At 36.7% G+C, this 18,212-nt stretch overlaps 1 protein-coding gene across 7 annotated transcripts in view; it reads left to right on the top strand.

The window, feature by feature from the left end:
* Nucleotides 1-18,212, top strand: part of Braf (B-Raf proto-oncogene, serine/threonine kinase) — a 141,899-nt gene that overhangs the window by 81,612 nt on the left and 42,075 nt on the right. For 2 of the 7 annotated variants that reach the window (XM_052720364.1, XM_052720363.1), the window contains exons 8-13: nt 3,573-3,732; nt 9,228-9,263; nt 9,587-9,623; nt 11,100-11,219; nt 14,044-14,180; nt 15,616-15,733. In XM_052720364.1, coding sequence (XP_052576324.1) covers nt 3,573-3,732; nt 9,228-9,263; nt 9,587-9,623; nt 11,100-11,219; nt 14,044-14,180; nt 15,616-15,733 — 608 coding nt within the window. The remainder of the gene's footprint in view (nt 1-3,572; nt 3,733-9,227; nt 9,264-9,586; nt 9,624-11,099; nt 11,220-14,043; nt 14,181-15,615; nt 15,734-18,212) is intronic. The other 5 variants (XM_052720366.1, XM_052720365.1, XM_052720369.1 and 2 more) reach the window with 3 other exon arrangements.

Genomic DNA, 18,212 nt, shown 5'->3' with positions numbered 1-18,212 from the left:
GCATTTGTTACTAGTCCTGACAACAATTATAATGGTCCCGAAACAAGTATGGGTATAACAAGAAATTTTGAAAAATTAATATATTGCCTAGTGTAGAATACAAAGTAAGTGATAATTGCTTCCTTTTTTGTATATCAGTGAACAGAAACAGTCACTTTGTTTGCTTCAAAAAATTTTAAATAGTTTAGCCTAAAACTGAAATCTTAAACTATTAGTAATTTGCTAGGGATGTCTTTTTGTATGCTGTGAATGTAGTGTTCTGATTGGTTGATAAATAAAACACTGATTGGCCAGTAGCCAGGCAGGAAGTATAGTATAGGCGGGATAAGCAGAGAGGAGAATGTTGGGAACAGGAAGGCTGAGTCAGGAGTCTCCAGCCAGACACAGAGGAAGCAAGATGTCAAGGCAGAACTGAGAAAAGGTACTAAGCCACATGGCTAAACATAAATAAGAATTATGGATTAATTTAGGTGTAAGAGCTAGTCAGTAATATGATTGAGCTAATGGCCATAAGTTCGTAAATAATATAAGCTTCTATGTGTTTACTTGGGTCCGAGCGGCTGTGGGACTGGCGGGTAAGATAGCTTTGACCTGATCACCGGCAGGCCGGGACACAAGAAATCTTCTAGCTACAGTAACTTTCTAAGGAGTGTTAGAATTAAAAGGCTGTTTATTTTTAATTTTAAAAAGGATTGTGGAAGGGTCAGTAAAAAGATATGCCACTGGGAGAAAGTCATCTAGAGGCTGGCCAAGTCCTCCATAGATGTTATCAATTACCTTGCTCCAAGGAAGATGCCACAGCATGCAGTTTTCTGAAAACGATGAGAGTTGGGAATATACTAGCTTAAATTAAACAAAATCAAAACAGACTAAATGAGAACATACCTGTTACCTAAACCAGACTTGTGGTGGGTGGGCCCACACTCTTTTTGGGAAGATATTCATGAGAAGCCAAATTATTATTAGATTTTCTTTTGTTAAGCATTGAATTAAGACTTTGTGTACATATTTGAATACATTGGAGTATGGTAATGAAATATTTTCCATAATTATCATATACTTGCCTTCAAGGCTAGACAAGTTAACTTTGAACCAAGGCACACCTTCACCCTCCAGATGGTATTAGTATATCACATTGATTTTATGTAACAAGCCTCATCTTTTACCAGATTAAATGCAGGGTTTTGTTTCTCCTTGTTTCTGGATCACTGTCCAGAGTTCTGGCTTGTTATTCAGTTCATATTTCTGTCATAGTCTTAACTCAGTAAATTTCAGGAAAGATTTATTGCCTGGCTACCTGTTCTAGGTCACATTTTATATTGATTATACTATTCTATGGAGTTCTGGTTAATTCAGGGTTTTCCGGTTTTTAGTCCTGAGTTAAGGGGTTCTATTGTTCTAAGACTACAAGTAGCTTATCAGTTTGTACTTCATAATACTTTATTAACTAGTAGCATTTAACTGTTCAAAAATTCCTTAGCAAAGGCCATGTTTAGCTTTATAAAGCAAGAATAAGGACAGCTTTTGACACAAACTGAGAGTTTCTTGATAGCCAGAAAACATAAAGGATACAGATGAAACATGGTAACTTTCCCAAAATCCAATTCCGTTAATTGTAATTGGGTTTATGCTCATTCTTTTAGTGAATAATGTTTTTGCTGTTCATTTCTAAACACTCATGTAGTTAATATGAATCTCTTAAAGTGTTTTCCTTTATCCTTATGACCTTGTGCTCCAGATTCTGATGACATGCTTTATTCAGATTCTTTTTTTCCCCACCCTTAACCTTTACTCCTCAAATTTTCATTCTATCCTTTGCTATTACTTCTTTTTTTTTTAAGATTTATATATTTATTATGTATACAGTTTTCTGTCTGCATGTATGCCTCCACGCCAGAAGAGGGCATCAGATCTCATTATAGATGGTTGTGAGGCAGCTATGTGGTTGCTGGGAATTGAACTCATGACCTGGAAGAACAGCCTGTGCTTGTATCCTCTGAGCCATCCCTCCAGCCCTACTTTTTTCTTAAAATTTTTATTGTATTTATTTAGTATGTGTGGGTGCACATGCACACGCTCTGAGGCACGCACGAGTGTGGAAGTCAGAAGACAGCTTTGGAGAATTAGGTCTCCTTCCACTGTGTAGGTCCCAGGGATCAAACCCACATCATTAGACTTAGGAGCAAGCACCTTTTTATCCACTGAGTGATCTCACTGGCCTCTCCTTTTATATTTTCTTACCATTCTTTTCTAAGTCCCCTTATTTACTGTCTTTTTGTTATCTCAACATTATTTTTCTAGTCTAATAACAAATAAAGCTGGTTAGTTTTTATAATATGGGGTAAAATGATGACCCGGTTGAATTTAGTCAGAGCCTCACTGTATCCTCTCCCAAGTAGTAATCACTTCCCTACTCCTGAGGATCTTTTCTGAGGGGTCTAGAGTCTTTATAAGTCTATATACTCTAGTTTCAAATTTTTAGTGTGCTTCATGCCAGGCTCTTTTAGGCCAGCCATCATAGATTCTATTATCTATGGAAAAAAAATAGGTCACTCTGTGGCCTATTAGAGTATTTTAATCAAAATAATTTTAGGATGGGAAGGCTGCTCAGAAGCCGAAGTGCTTGCCATGCAAGCTTGAGGACGTGAGTTTGGGCTCCAGTGCCCACTTAGAGAGCTGGGCTGCGCTGTCTGAACCCATGACCCCAGTGCTCGGAAGACAGAGACAAGAAGATTTTTGGAGTTTCCTGGCCAGCCAGTCGAACCAATTGTAAATTCTGGGTTCAATGAAAAGACCTTGCCTCAAAAAATTAGGTGGAAAAGAAGACACCTGACACCAGTCTCTGGCTTCTCTGTGCACCTCCAAACTACACATCTCAAATTTTTTATTTTAATATTTGCTTCAGTGTTTAATATTATATGATCATTTTGTCTCTGGTGTTAATGATGAGACATGAAAAACATTTTGAATATGAAAAATAATTGGCATCATACCATATTATCTTGCGAAATTTTGAAAATGATCTTTTGATATTGTAGAAATTTTAATTAAAACACTGGCATTAAGCAGCAGTTATGTATTTGGGGTCCTGAAATATATAGGTATATTCTCAACACTATTTGTAACTTCCTAAGTACTTCCTAAAATTTTTCACATGAGTAACTTCAGATTATGAGAAGTAGTATATAAGAAACATAAGAGTATTTTATTCAGCTAGTCTCTACCTGGAGCATTTTATTTCTATATATGATTTTAAAGGACAAGAGCTGCTTCTGCTGATTAACCACAGGTAATTTCTAGCTGTTCATAGATTCTGCTGGAGTTTTCTGGATCAGAATCATTGTTCTTCTATCATTGATAGGCCCTGGAAGGTCTGCTTTTGAGCAGAGCTTCGGCAGTATTAGTTGTAGTTACATTTTTTTAAACTAATGCTTGTAATAGCCATTACTATTGGAATTTTGGTTCTTTAGAGATTATCGTATTAAATACAAAAATCTTGTAACTTTCATTTTAAGTATTATTATCTATACAATTGCTCCAAATCTTATTTTCCGGTGACTTGATTTTTCCAGGCCCCAAATCCTCACCAGTCCATCTCCTTCAAAATCCATTCCAATCCCACAGCCCTTCCGCCCAGCAGATGAAGACCATCGGAATCAGTTTGGGCAGCGAGACCGGTCCTCCTCAGCTCCCAACGTACATATAAACACAATCGAACCTGTCAATATTGATGTAAGTACTAGCACTACTAGAACTAAACAACTCAGGTGTGCTTTTTGTTTTTAAGTTAAAATGATTTGAATATAAGAATTAATAGAAGCCCTTCAGTGAATTTATGAAGTCCTCTCTAGGATTTTTGTGCAATTATTACTGTGTTATAAAAATGACATTAAGAATTTTTATTTTTCTGTCATGAGTTTGGCATTATAACCAACAAAAGCAATTCTTCATTCATATTTTAAATCATATAGTTAAAACTATAACTTAAATTTTATTAACTGAAATACTTTATTATAAATTTTAATTTAATTATCAAGATAAATCACAAGTAAAGGATTCTAAAATCAGACTTTCTTCCTACTTTTTATTATGTTTTTTTCCCCTGTATTTTGGGGAGAGTAAGTTCACTTACGTGGCTTTTTCCTAGTGCCATTTTTAACTAAGGCCATCCTGTCTCTATGTAAACCTGAATACACAGGAAGTGAGAAGTAGGAGAGGGAGATAGGGAATAGGAACTTGAGAAATAAGGAGTCAAAGTGTATTTGTAGGTTAGGCGTGTTCTTGGTGTGTTCAATAATCTTCATATGTATCTGGAAATTTTTTTTCTTTTTACGGCTTTCCTTTTTTTCTGATTGTGATTGTCCTCCTGGTTTCTTGGCCTTGGCTATTTGAAGAATCACTTTATGTCTTAGTCTTTCATCCTTTTCGTAACTGCCGTAACAAAACACGTTTTCCTCTTTATGTATGTCTCACACTGTTCTGACGTATTAATACCACCATTTGACTGCATCATCCTTCGTTTGAACAGTTCCCTGCATTTGTTCCTACCATTAGTTTTTCTTCATCCATTTCCATCCTGGTGAGAGCACCAGGATGGTTTTTAATGACACTTTTATCATCCGTTCCCTTGTTTAAAAGCTTTCAGTAACTTAAAATTTTTATTTAAGCTCAGTCACTTATTATCTGAGAAAAAAAGATTTACCTTTGACTCTGGGCTCAGCAATTAGGGATTTAGGATGATTTAACACACCATCTTTGTCCTCTATGATGTCACAGTTTAGTGCATGAATCAGACATGCAATAATCACAAAAATATATAATGTTAGTTCACAGAAAGGGTGTGATGAGCTCTACCTCGTTAGATGTAAGAATATATTTAGCTGCAAAGGGACGACCTTGAAGCTATACTATAGAAGGTAAATGCTAGAGATTTATTACGGTCACTATATAGGGTTATTTTTTTAAAGGTATTTGTTAAGGAAATAGTATATACAAGGTTGTAGAGTTGCCTTTACATGGAAGGAATTAATAGTTATTATCATAGGAGTCCAGGGTTCAGGAAAGGGCTGACAAATGGTGGAAGGAGACAGTAGGAAATGTCAACACCGACTGATTTCGTACATGACTCTAAAATAGTGGTAGGAGTTCTGAAACACATTGGGAGGGGGACTACAACTCATTCTGTAGCCCGAAGTGGTCTTGAACTTGCTTTCTACCTCATGTCTTTGAGTATTAGGTTTGGGAGTAGAGACTGGTGGTAGGGTTCTTAGAAGTCATGGAAATGGCTGAGTACTTACTATGTGTCAAGTACTATGCCAAGTGTTTTAAATAAGCTTTCCTGGTCAAGGCTCATAAGAAATATATTATCTTTATCTCATTTTGAAGGATATTCAGTTTATAAGAGTCTAAGAAATCAACCCATGATCACATAGCTAATAAATGACTGAAATGGACTTAGGTCATTTAAACCTGACTTTCTTTTCTTATAGTTATCCACTATATATCAGTAAAGAAGAGAGGCAGAAGACAACAGTTGACTTTCTAGCATATAGATACTTGGCTATAAACCAGGACAGGGTTTATAGAAACCTATAGAAAAATTAGTTTTGTATTTTACCCAGAGTGACTTTAGGATATCTGTGGGAATATTATGACCTCAAATGGAGATATAACTTGACAGTGTGTCTGTTAATCAGAGCCATAAGTATAAATTACATTACTCAAAGAGTATATAAAATTGGGAAGAGTAGAAAATACAAACCTGAAGATAAAAAAAAGAAAGAAAACATAGCCTGGTGAATCTTAACATTGTAGCAGAGACCATTTCTCAGTTACCTTTATGAGCTCTTTGCAAGTGTACTACAGAGACCAAGCAAATGCACTTCAAAAATGCTGATGGAAGCAGTTAAGAGCACTGGCTGCTTCTCCAGGGGTCCTGAATTCAACTCCCAGCAACCACATGGTGGCTCACAACCATCTCTAGTGGGATCTGATACCCGCTTCTGGCATAAAGGTGTACACCCATACATAAAATAAATAAATCTTTAAAAAAAAAAAACCTGCTGATAGAGAGGATGCCTCTTACCATTAAGATTCAAGTAAGATAAGGACTAAAATGAGTTTTGTTTTTAACAGTTAAATACCATGGGTGTAGGGGACTGACAAGATGTTTCAGCTCATAAAAGTACCTGCTACATACAAACTGGGTGGTGATGGCACATGCCTTTCATCCCAGCACTCAGATGGATTTCTGTGAGTTAGTGGCCAACCTGATCTACAGAGCTAGTTCCAGGACATCCAAGGCTGCACAAAGAAATCCTGTCTTAAAAGAAAAAAAAAAGAAAGACCTTTTACAAAAGCTTTGACAACAGATACCGAGAACCCACAGTAGAGGGAGAGAACTAACTCCAGAAAGTTGGCTTCTGACTTCCACACAAACTCTGGCATACACACACACACACACACACACACACACACACACACACACACACTCACACACAAATTTTAAAAATTAATTGGTGCTGTGGCACACAGCTCAATGATAGAGCATTTGCCTAACATGTATGTATGTATGCCTTGTACTCAGTCCCCCAGCACCATTAATTTTTAAGTCTTTGGGCCCAGGTGTCATGGTGCTCACCTTAATCCCAGTACTCGGGAGGCAGAGCAGGGAAATTTTGAGAGTTCATGGCCAGCCTGGTCTGCAGTAGCAAGATCTAGGCCAGTGAGAGATCATATCTCAAACAAATCAGCAACTAAATAGAAATTTTCGAGTTGTTTTGATTTCAAAGGCAAATAGAACAGAAGGCAGCAGGAGAGGAAATGACTGCCAGTTTTGAGAAACTTGGCTGTATAGGAATGACAAAAGAACTTGAGTAACAGTTGTTTTTAACTAAGATTCCAGCATAGCTTACAACTGGAGAGAAAGAAGCTAGTGAAAAGAGGTTGAGGTAGTCAGTAGAGAATATTTGATAAAATTCGTGGAACTTGAAAATGATGTCTTGCAGGAGCTATGATAAGTTAAAGGTAGATGTATCTCTTTACACACTGCATGAAATGGGATAAATTTCTTAACCCTGGGGCTGGTATTAATTTGAATTTTTTTTTCTTGTTTTGCTTCATTTTGTTTGAGATATATTCTTGGCTAGCCTGGAACTTCTGTGTAAATTAGTCTGGTCTCAAAATCAGAGTTCAGTCTACCTCTGCCTCCTGAGTGCCAGAATTAAAGGCATACACCACCATGTTCAGCACTTGAAATGTTGGGATTCGGGGTGGGGGAAGCGGTTTGTGGTACATGTCTTAGTCAGAGACACCGACCAAAGCAACTCTTACAAAAGAAGGCATTTGGGGGTTGGGAGAGGCTCACTTACAGTTTCAGAGGTTTAGTTCATTATCATCATTGTGGGGAGCGTGGTAGCATGCAGGCAGGTTCTAGAGCAGTAGTTGAGAGTTTTACATGTAATCTGCAGGCAGAGAGAAATAGACGGACAGACAGACTGGGTCTGGCATTGGTTTTTGAAACCTCAAGGCCATACCTACTCCAGCCTAATCCTTTCAAACAATTACAATCCCTGGTGACTTAAGCATTCAAACCTATGAGCCTGTGGGGACCATTCTTGTTCAAACAACCACAGTACATAAAAAGAATTTAAGTCAGTCGTGCGTTGTGGTACACACTACTTGGCACTGGGAGGTAAAGGCAAGAGAATCAGGAGTTGGAGGCCAGAGCAGCCTGGGCTGTATCATACCCTAGAGAGGAAAGGGAGAGAGAGATTGATTGACATAGTTGATGCTACTTTGCGGATGTTCACAGATAACAAAGGTACTGCCAGATGTTCTTGGGTGGTTTGTTTCTTCTGGGATGCTGAATCAGGAATGTGAGACAAGTGACTAGAAGAAATGAGGAGAACAGTTAAAATAGTAGTTATAGAGTACTAGAATATCCTGGTTAACTTAGATCAAGTAGATTGATCAACAAGGAGCTTTTAAGAACACACGTGAGATTGAAAAGTATGAGCTTAGGTGAGGAATGGTGGTCGTTCCTAAGAGTGGAGAAAGCTACCTTTGGCCATAGCTATAGGGAGTTTCAGGGCTAGTGTAGGTAAACAGGAAAGAATAATAACCTTTCACCGATGGGCCCTTCTGTCTAGAAAGCCCTTTGCTTTTCTACATGCCAGTCTTTTCCTCACCACCCCAACTCAGATTTCTTCGGCTACTTCACCAAAGCCAAATTCCTAGTGTCATTTCTTTTGCCAATTTTCATGGATCTGGAGACTATCAAATCATCTTAGTCTCAGTATGTCTTTATATATAAGTCTTTAGTTTTGTATGTCACTAAAAGCCTTGTCAACACTACCATGTAATTGGTAGTAAATTAGCGGTCAGCTGGTCTACCTCTCCTTGCTTCTTAAGCTGTTTATTTTCCATGTGTCTACATCTCACAGTGTGTTTGTAAGCTCTCAAAACCACTGAAAGGTAGTCAAACCACCAAGATTTTTATATAATAGTAGCCAGATGATCCCAACAACTAGGTCATTGTTTGAAATTGTGAGTATTTATTGATTATTCTGTAGACAGTGTTGAAGGTTTTATATAGTACATTGAACATGATAGAAATAGACCAGTAAAGAATTTACTCTTCATTTTACTCAGTAAGCCTATTTGCAAGTGGTGCCTATTTGCAACTGACCTTTTTAGAGACATTTGGGGCCATTCAGTCTCTCACACTAAAGTTAAACTTGAGTAAACTAATCCAAGTTCTTAGGACTAGAATCCAAATTTCATTACTGATGGAATTTCCCCTGCTACCAACATTGTTGTAAGAGCTGTGTTTTAAAAAATAGAGACCAATTTAAACAAAATTCTTATTTGAGCTGTTTTAACTCTCCCCTCATTTTTAATGTTGTACATACACATTTTTCTGATAGTATTCAGTGTACTTTTTATTTTGTATTTTTTTATTATATGTAAACATCATACACATTTTTCTGATAGTATTCAGTGTACCTTTTATTTTGTATTTTTTTATTATATGTAAACATGTTTCATGTTTTAAGTTTCATAATTGTTTTTGGTAACTGCGTACAACTCATTAAATTGATACACCATAACCTTATGTCAAAATGCCTATCATAGGAAAATAATTATTTCTGATTTATGGTGTGATGGATAATGCTGCACTAAACATCTTTGTGCATATCATTTTTTCTTCTGAATTATTTCCTTAGGAAAAATTCCCAGAAGTGGAATTACAGGATCAAAGGGTATGAACATTTTTATGGCTCTTAATATGTGCCAGTAGAATTTTCTTTAAGTATTGATGAAGCCACTGAGTGGCCTGAAAAGGATTTCAGCATTTGATCGGGACTAATAATACTTTCACGTAGGGCTAGGTTGGCAAGTGCTTCAGGCTTGAGTATTTATCATGTACACTAGCTAACTTCATAGCCTTTGTTTGATGAGATAATTATAAGACAGGTAGTGTTTTGAATTAACCCTTCTGCTAATGCATAGTGGAAAATTCATTTGTTGTTACTACTTTTTTACTGTGTGCTTTGAATAAATGTATTTTACTATTTGTTTGTAGGATTTGATTAGAGACCAGGGGTTTCGTAGTGATGGAGGTAAGTAATGATTTTAGTTTTTTGTGTGTGTGTGTTTTTTTTTTTAAAGGCAAAAATGCAATTGCTTTGCTGCTTGTCTCCTTTATAGTTGCTTTTTTTCATGAAACAGACACAGAGAAAAATGTGCAGAGAAAACCAAATCAGTTTTTGTTTTGTTTTTTATAGTAGTTATCATTTACTGCTAACAGAATTTAAAATTAGTCATAACACGTAGAGAAAATGAGAAGACATAAAAGAAAGTCTTAAATGTACCATCCATGATTTTAAAATACACTACCAAGGAGAGATCCTTAATTATTTTATCCACTTTTTAATTTCTCCTGCCTTCAAATCTGGAGTCCTAAATTTCTTTTGGCCTCCACCAAATACTTAGAGGCGCTTAGAATCAGATTAAATCATTCTAAATCACTCTTTGGGGTTGCCTGCCACATCTCCTCAGTTTGTCAGACTTCATCAAGCATTTCTCATCAACTTTCTAGATCTATTTGAAATGTACATTTATTTCATGGAATGACCCATAATGGAAAAATTCAGTTATTCTCTTATTGGTATAGTAAATAAAATATACACATGAGAAATTACATTAAGATTTCTTATAGAATTTCCATCTAGCCTCCCCTCCAGCAAAGATAATATTATTTAAGAAACTGTTTTTTGAGCCAAGTGTGATAGCTTATACCTGTGATCCTAGCTGAGGCAGGAGGAACATGAGTTTGAGGCTAGCCTAAGTCTACAAAGCAAGACTCTCAAAAAAAAAAAACCAAGAAACCTCTATAATAATGTGCCCCATATATTTTCTAAGAGATGGCATTTGAGACTGTCTTGAAGTTTTCTTACAAGAGGTCTTCTGTATTAACCTTCTCAGCTGCCTTCTGTCTTACAAGGAAGACCATATTAGCTGCACACCATGCTGGGTTCTTCACTGTGACCTTCTGTATCTTCAAAATAGGTCCAAACCCAGACTCAGTATTTTATACTGAGTGAAGACTGTATAAGCCATATATTGTTATGGTTCTGGACTTCTGTGAGGGTATCAAATAGCAAGCATGAATATGTACTTAGTATGAACTGTATCATATAGTTATTCAAGAGTTTTTGTTGTTTGTTATTCCATGAGCCTGCCAATTAATGTTGCTGCCAGTTTGACTTTCATGTCTTAATAGCTGTGGCTGCTGATAATTTTACCCAATACATCCAGCATTTAAATGTTCCATCATGTTAGCATCACAGTTAACTTAGTAGTAAACAGCCTGCTTAGTACCTAAAATCAAGTGGCATTTCTTATCTTTGTTATAAGTCACTTTTTAAAAATTCATTGGGGTTTTTATGAAAATATAAGCAGATTTTTAAAAACCGTCCAGAATTATTTTGTAAAGCAGGCTTCAGTTCATCTAATTTATTCCCCATGACTTCTTTCATTTCTTCTGTGTGTCTGTCTTCCTGTGTTTGCCTGCCCCTCTCTTTCTCTTCTAACAGCCCCCTTGAACCAGCTGATGCGCTGTCTTCGGAAATACCAATCCCGGACTCCCAGCCCCCTCCTACATTCTGTCCCCAGTGAAATAGTGTTTGATTTTGAGCCTGGCCCAGTGTTCAGAGGTAGTTGGGCTCTTCTTTCTTGTTTTTACCCAAGCAAACTAAATATAAATTACAGATTCTGTTTGTGCCTCACCCTCACAGCGTGTGTTTGTAAGTGTGAGAGTTTTAAGTACTAAATTTCTGCTTGGCCTGGCTGGAATGCTCTGAATGTGCTTTTCACACATCCTCACTACTGCAAGCTTTCTGTATGCTGTCCATTATAAAGTTTTAAAAGCAAGAAAATTCTGAGTTGGGATTTCCATCTTGTTTATTGTTGTCTTATTTCTGTTTGGTCTTGATAACTTCTTAAATTCTGGGGACATGGGCAGGATTCCTTTTACTTTAGTTCATTAGATGATGACTTTGATTAAGGTTTTTATGCTGGGCACATTGGCTCATATCTATAACCTTAGCACTTGAGAAGCAGAGGCAGGAGGAGAGTCACTGAAGGTTTGAGGCCAAAGAGATTTTTATGAGACTTTGGACAGTTTTTTGAGATTTTGTCATAGAAGTAATTTTTTGTTCTTTATTTTTTCCCTTATATGTGTATTGATTAATCCATAAACATGAATTCAGAAAAACTGAATCTATATATGTTAAAACGCCCTCATGTGAGGGAAGTTAGTAATATAGTCTCCTATTTTGCCTGTCATTTATTTATTGTTAAATTAACTTTTAAATTTTAAGATTAAAATTTGGGTATTTTTTACAATTATATTTACTGCCTTGATATCCTTAGTGACCTATAATTAATATAATGATGGTGTTTTAGAATTTTCCATCAGCTTAGCTGTTCCACAGTGTAGTGGAAGTCATTCAGTACTCAGTGATGTAGTTAAACTAAGTAATACAATAAAAAAGAATTGTGCATGAGGCAAATTGTTAATGCTGTATAATGTTGGAAGTTATCAGTGGTTTGTATAAAATGTATTGTGCTCTAGTTAAAAGAAATTCCAAATTTCTTTTAGAAAATTGCATATGCAAGCATAGAACTTTCATATGGTGCTATAATAGTATATAATGACTATAAAACATCTGTCCAGATTTAGCACTTAAATACTGTCATTGGCATCCTTGCTGTTTGAAAGAACATGACTCTTTTTTTACCCTTGAGAGTAGTATATTTTATAATTTCTTGGAGATTTTTGCTGCTGTGTATGGAAGTTCTACCTGGAAATCTCAGGCCTGTTCACCATACATGTACTCTGTGGAGTCATTGCTCTAAACTCCTGTGTCCCATGTACCATATGTGCTTCTGCTGACTGAGCCTACTTACACAGCTCACTTGCCTTATAAAATATTGCTGTATATTTGAAATACAACTGGGATTCCATAGCACTTATTTGCTCATTTTAATAATACTAAGTTTTTCAGAAAGTCTTGAAAGCCTATTTAGCAGGGCTGGAGAGATGATGGGTCAGCAGTTAAGAACACTAGCTGCTCTTCCAGGGGACCAGGGTTCAGTTCCCAGCACCCACAATGGCAGCTCACCACTGTCTTTAGCTCCAGCTCCAGGAGTTCCAACACCTTCACGTAGATACACATGCAGATAAAACACCATTGCCCATAAAATAAACATAAATAAATAATAAAAGAAAAAGAAAGAAAACCAGGTCCTAGAGAGATGGTTCAGAGGTTAAGAGCACTGGCTGTTCTTCCAGAGGACTCAGGTTCAATTCCCAGCACCCACATAGCAGCTCCCAACCAAAAGGTATCTAATGCTGTCTTCTGTCCTCCACAAGCACCAAACGGACAAATGGTACACAGACAGTCAAAGCACCTATAAACAAATAAAACAAAAAAAACCAATAAAATACTAATTGAAAAAAAAGAAAAAGCCTACTTAGCTTTGTTTATATTACTTTGCAATAAAGGTAACAATCTATATTTAATAGAAAAAATTCCAGGGACCACTGACACTGCCCACCATCTCTTAAACAATAGAGCTACAGTTTGAGATCATATATAAATTTAGGGCTAATATGAAAGAAATATTTTAACGGGCTGGAGAGATGGCTCAGTGGTTAAGAGCACTGACTGCTCTTCCAGAGGTCGTGAGTTCAATTCCCAGCAACCACATAGTGGCTCACAACCACCTGCATTTAGATCTGGTGCCCTCTTCTGGCCTGCAAAGACACATGCAGGCAGAACACTGTATACATAATAAATAAAATAAATCTTTAAAAAAAAAAAAAGAAAAAAAAGAAATATTTTAACAGTAAGGCCATTAAAATGTTTCAGTTTTAATGTTTACATGTTTTTTTTAAAATATTGAGGCTATTGAAATAATACAAAATAGTTTGTTTTTTTAGAGTTCTGCAGTGATTCTGTTATTAGGTTTTTGGTTTGGTTTTGTTAGTTTTTTGAGATAGGGTCTATGTATTATGTGGCTCTGGCTGTCCTGGAACTTGCCCTGTAGACCAGGCTGACCTCGAACTCACAGAGATCCACCTCCCCGCTCTGCCTCCCAAGTGCTAGGATTAAAGGTGTGTGGTACAATGCCTGTGCATTAGTTGTGATGTTTTAATTTTTTATCAAAGGAAGAGGAACTTGGTAGTAAATTTTAGAAAGTGTGCCTTGGTGTAAAGATTGTGTTTTTCTAGACTTGTTTATTAGTATCAATCTTAATAGTCATTAAATTGGCCAGAAAACCAAAAGAAATTCAGTACTAATCGCAAATAATGCCTCTTTTGGCCTACCCTTTGTAAAAGGCTAATATTTAGACATGCACTGCATTTTAAAGTCTAAATCTCCCCACTTTGTGGCCTTGTTAAGTGAACATGCTTGCTCCTCCTTAATGCTTCCTCTTCCTTAATGAGGATAATTTCCCCTTCCTCTAATTTAGGGTCAACTACAGGTTTGTCCGCCACCCCACCTGCCTCATTGCCTGGCTCACTCACTAACGTGAAAGCCTTACAAAAATCTCCAGGACCTCAGCGGGAAAGGAAATCATCATCATCCTCAGAAGACAGAAATCGAATGGTAAGGCTATGTGGTGTGTTTTTCTTATAATCGTAGCCAAATATAATTTTTTTCTTTGTTTTTTTGTTTTGTTTTTTGAGACAGGGTTTCTCTGTGCAGCTTTGCGCCTTTCCTAGAACTCACTCTGTAGCCCAGGCTGGCCTCGAACTCACAGAGATCTGCCTGGCTCTGCCTCCTGAGTGCTGGTATTAAAGGTGTGCGCCACCACCGCCCGGCCTGCCAAATATAATTTTACCATTTAGACATAAGAGGACTGTATGATACAAAGTTCTTGTCAAATACATTTGAGTTGATGGTTTTTTTGTGTAAAGTATATTCACACAAAACTGATTTTTTTGCTTCCATTTCTAATCAATTTTTTGTTTTGTTTTTTGAGACAAGGTTTCTCTGTGTAGCTTTGTGCTTTTCCTGGAACTCACTCTGTAGTCCAGGCTGGCCTCGAATTCACAGAGATCCGCCTGCCTCTGCCTCCCGAGTGCTGGGATTAAAGGCGTGTGCCACTACTGTCTGGCCTAATCAAATTTTTAAGAGGTCGTTTTGAAAGGAAAACAATGTTCTGTTTCTAAAATAAGGAGAACGGGCATTAACAAGTATTCAGAAAGCATGAGTAAGCATATGTGTTCTAAAAGCTGGTTCAGAATTCAATAACTACCAAATGACATTCTTCCATATTTAAAAATTAACTTTCTGCTACTTTTACCTTACCAAAGCAATTGATATGTTGATTTTTTTTTCTTTTTTGATGACCAAATCAGTTAAAATATGTAAGGAAATCTAGTACCAACAGTTAACATATTAAGTTAAATTTTTAGGGATTTGAAGCCAAAACTAGCCACAAATATATAGTTGTTATCTAACCTCTGTAGTCCTCCAAATAGTTAAAAAGCCATTTTATTTTGATTTTAATAATAACTATCTATTTAATAATAACAATTTCTACACATAAATTATTTTATTTTTAAATTATTTAATTAGTATTTTATTATTTTCTGTATATGGGTGTTTGACTGAATGTATAAAGACAACATGTACATGCCCAGTGCTGAAGGAAGCCAGAAGAGTGCAGTGGATCCCCTAGGACTAGAGTTATGGATGATTGTGAGCTGCCATGTGGGTGCTGGGACTTGAACCCAGGTCCTCTAGAAGAATAGCCACTGTTCCTAATTTGTGAAATATCTTTCCAGCCCCAGTTATTTCTGTTTTTAAGTAATTTTCCATTCTAATATTGACTCATCTTAAATTAGTTTTATATTTTGAGTCATGATTGTAACTATTGCTTCCTCAACATGGTGGCATTCTATTGTTTTCTTTCTTCTTTTCTTAGAAAGACCTTGCTCTCTTCCTAACTTCCTGTCAGGCAGCAATATATTTAGCATGAAATAAGGTTTTTCTCTTTTGTTTGCCTTGACTTGACTTTTGCACTGTATTTTTTGAGAAAACACTTGGTAGACGAGATTCAAGTGATGATTGGGAGATTCCTGATGGACAGATTACAGTGGGACAAAGAATTGGATCTGGATCATTTGGAACTGTCTACAAGGGAAAGTGGCATGGTATGTATGTAATATGGTTCCATTGACACAAGTAAGATACGTTTAAAAACTTTCGTTTTAAAAATTGAAGCCAAAGCTGGGTGTGGTGGCACAAGCCAGCCTGGTCTACAGAGCTAGTTCTAGGACAGCCAGGACTACACAGAGAAACCTGTCTGTGGGGTAGAGGGATGACAGGCCAGGCATTATGACACACACCTATATCCTAGCACTTAGGATGTAGAAGCCTGAGCATTAGGAGTTCAAGGTCATCCTTAGCTATGGAGAAAGTTCAAGACCAACTTGAGTACTACAAGAGACTGTCTCAAAAACAAATATGAAGTCAAAATAATCACTGTTTGTATCATTAAACTGTTCGATCAAATGCAAGAGTCCTCCAAAGGTTTCTAACAAAAATAATGGAACATAAAAACTGGCTTCACAGTAACCAAGGTTGCTATCAGTACTTTACAGTAGAGACTTGTAAAGATGAAGGTCATTAAGCTATCTAGTCCAAAAGGAAGTTTGTTTTCCTTTTAGAAGTATTCCTTTTGATAATTTTATGGATATTATAAGTCACAAGTAAGCATAAAAAATGTTCAGCCTCGGAGTTGGGGATTTAACTCAGTTTTAAGGCTCTGGGTTTGGTCCTGGGGGGAGGGGGGACGACAAAATGACAAAACATGTTCATCCTCACTAGTTTTCTAAGATTACAAATTCAAAAGATAGAAACCACAACTCTCCTTCCAAATGAACAACAACAAAAAAAATTTAATTGATTACATGTAGATTGCAATTATAATCCTGCTTATTTCCCTCTTGCTAATGTGGAAATATGAAAATTTAGAAGACTGTACATTGAGCCTAAGCAAGTAATTGGACAGCAATGAACAGGTTGATACCTGGGATCGTATACTCCCCAGAGGTATGATAATGATGGAAAATTAAAGTAGACTTGAACACTCACTAGTAGAAGGTTTGATTAACACATCGATACATCCATATATAGTTATATGAGAGTCAAAATTACATAATAGAGCTACAGTGATATGGAAAGGTGTCTCATATATTAAGTTGTTTGGAGCAGCATATATAATACCTTCATGTTAAAGATCTATAGAAGGGCTGGAGAGATGGCTCAGAGGTTAAGAGCACTGGCTGCTTTTGCAGAGGTCCTGAGTTTAATTCCCAGCAACTACATGGTGGCTCACAACCATCTGTAATGTGTCCCAGTGCCCTCTTCTGGCCTGTAGTAAAGACATACATGTAGTAAAGACATACATAACTAACTAACCTTCAACTATAACTAACTAATCTTCAACTCCCTCAGAGACCCAAGAAGGAAATAATATTAGCTAACAAAAATAAAAACAGAAAGTGCATGCAAGCAAACTTACAAAAAATTTGTGAGTTGACAGAAACAGCCAGCTGCCTGGACAGTCACCTGAGGTTTCTCCGCAATGCTGGGGCATCATCTTCAGCCTATAGGCTTAGCATATCTGACAGACTCATTTGTGAAGTAGGATGTACACAAGGTCAACAGTTCAACCTCACATTGGGTGAGAGCAGTCCATGTACCAGAAACACCTGAATTCCACTAGTGCCATGTCATGATTCAGGATTTTAAATTCTGGAAATTGTTGATGGTTTTTTAATTCAGCTGTCCATTCTTCTTGGCTGTGTATATATGGCTTCATCTCAGCATCCCGTTCTTCTCCACATCCCTCTGTCAAATGCCAGTTTACTATTGAGAGGTGAGCTTAGTTACTCTTCAAGAATAACTGTTTCAGCTGCTGTTCCATTGCACATCAGAAGCCATCGACCCACTGCCTATTCAGCTGCCTTCGAAGAAAAGGGCACTGTACCTTTTCCGAATTGCGAAGGCCATTTCAGGGATGGTGCCATATTGTCCTGGCCTCCGAAGATGCCTTTTGATAAAGCCATAACCATACTTGTTTTGGCAAGAATCAGTAGTTTTTTGTTTCATGTCCTGTCTGTCCATTTTGTCAGCAGTTGATTCGAGGATACTTTGTTGTCCAGTGGCTAACTTTTGCCACAATGAAAGTTAACTCCATATGCAGTTTCTTCAATGCCCATATTTTCTCTGAAGTAGATTGGTACTGCCAGGAGCTGACATGTCTCATAATCATAACAAAAAAGAAAAATTTTCTAAGTTATTAAAACATTTTAAATGCCATATTCTGTAGATCTCTGAAGGGTTTGAAGATGACCTGTCTAAAATATATCTGCTCAATTTTTAAAACATATCTAATATGACTACAAGTTCTATTATAATGTCTAACTACTAACTTTCATTTCTTTATATCCTAATAGTTGGTAATAATAATATTCAAGGATCAGAAAATTGCATTGTTAAATGAACGGTATAAGTACAATTAGAAATATACATATAGCATTTTCTAACAATATCAATTTCAATATATATAATTTGTATACAATATAAAACAATCCAATCCAATGTAAAGTATTTAAAACCAGTAAT

This window comes from Peromyscus californicus, unplaced genomic scaffold (assembly GCF_007827085.1).
Source record: "Peromyscus californicus insignis strain IS unplaced genomic scaffold, ASM782708v3 Scaffold_6__1_contigs__length_162567912, whole genome shotgun sequence".
Classification (NCBI taxonomy): domain Eukaryota; kingdom Metazoa; phylum Chordata; class Mammalia; order Rodentia; family Cricetidae; genus Peromyscus; species Peromyscus californicus.
The sequence above is the reverse complement of the archived record's forward strand: the minus strand, read 5'-3'. Positions and strand labels throughout refer to the sequence as shown.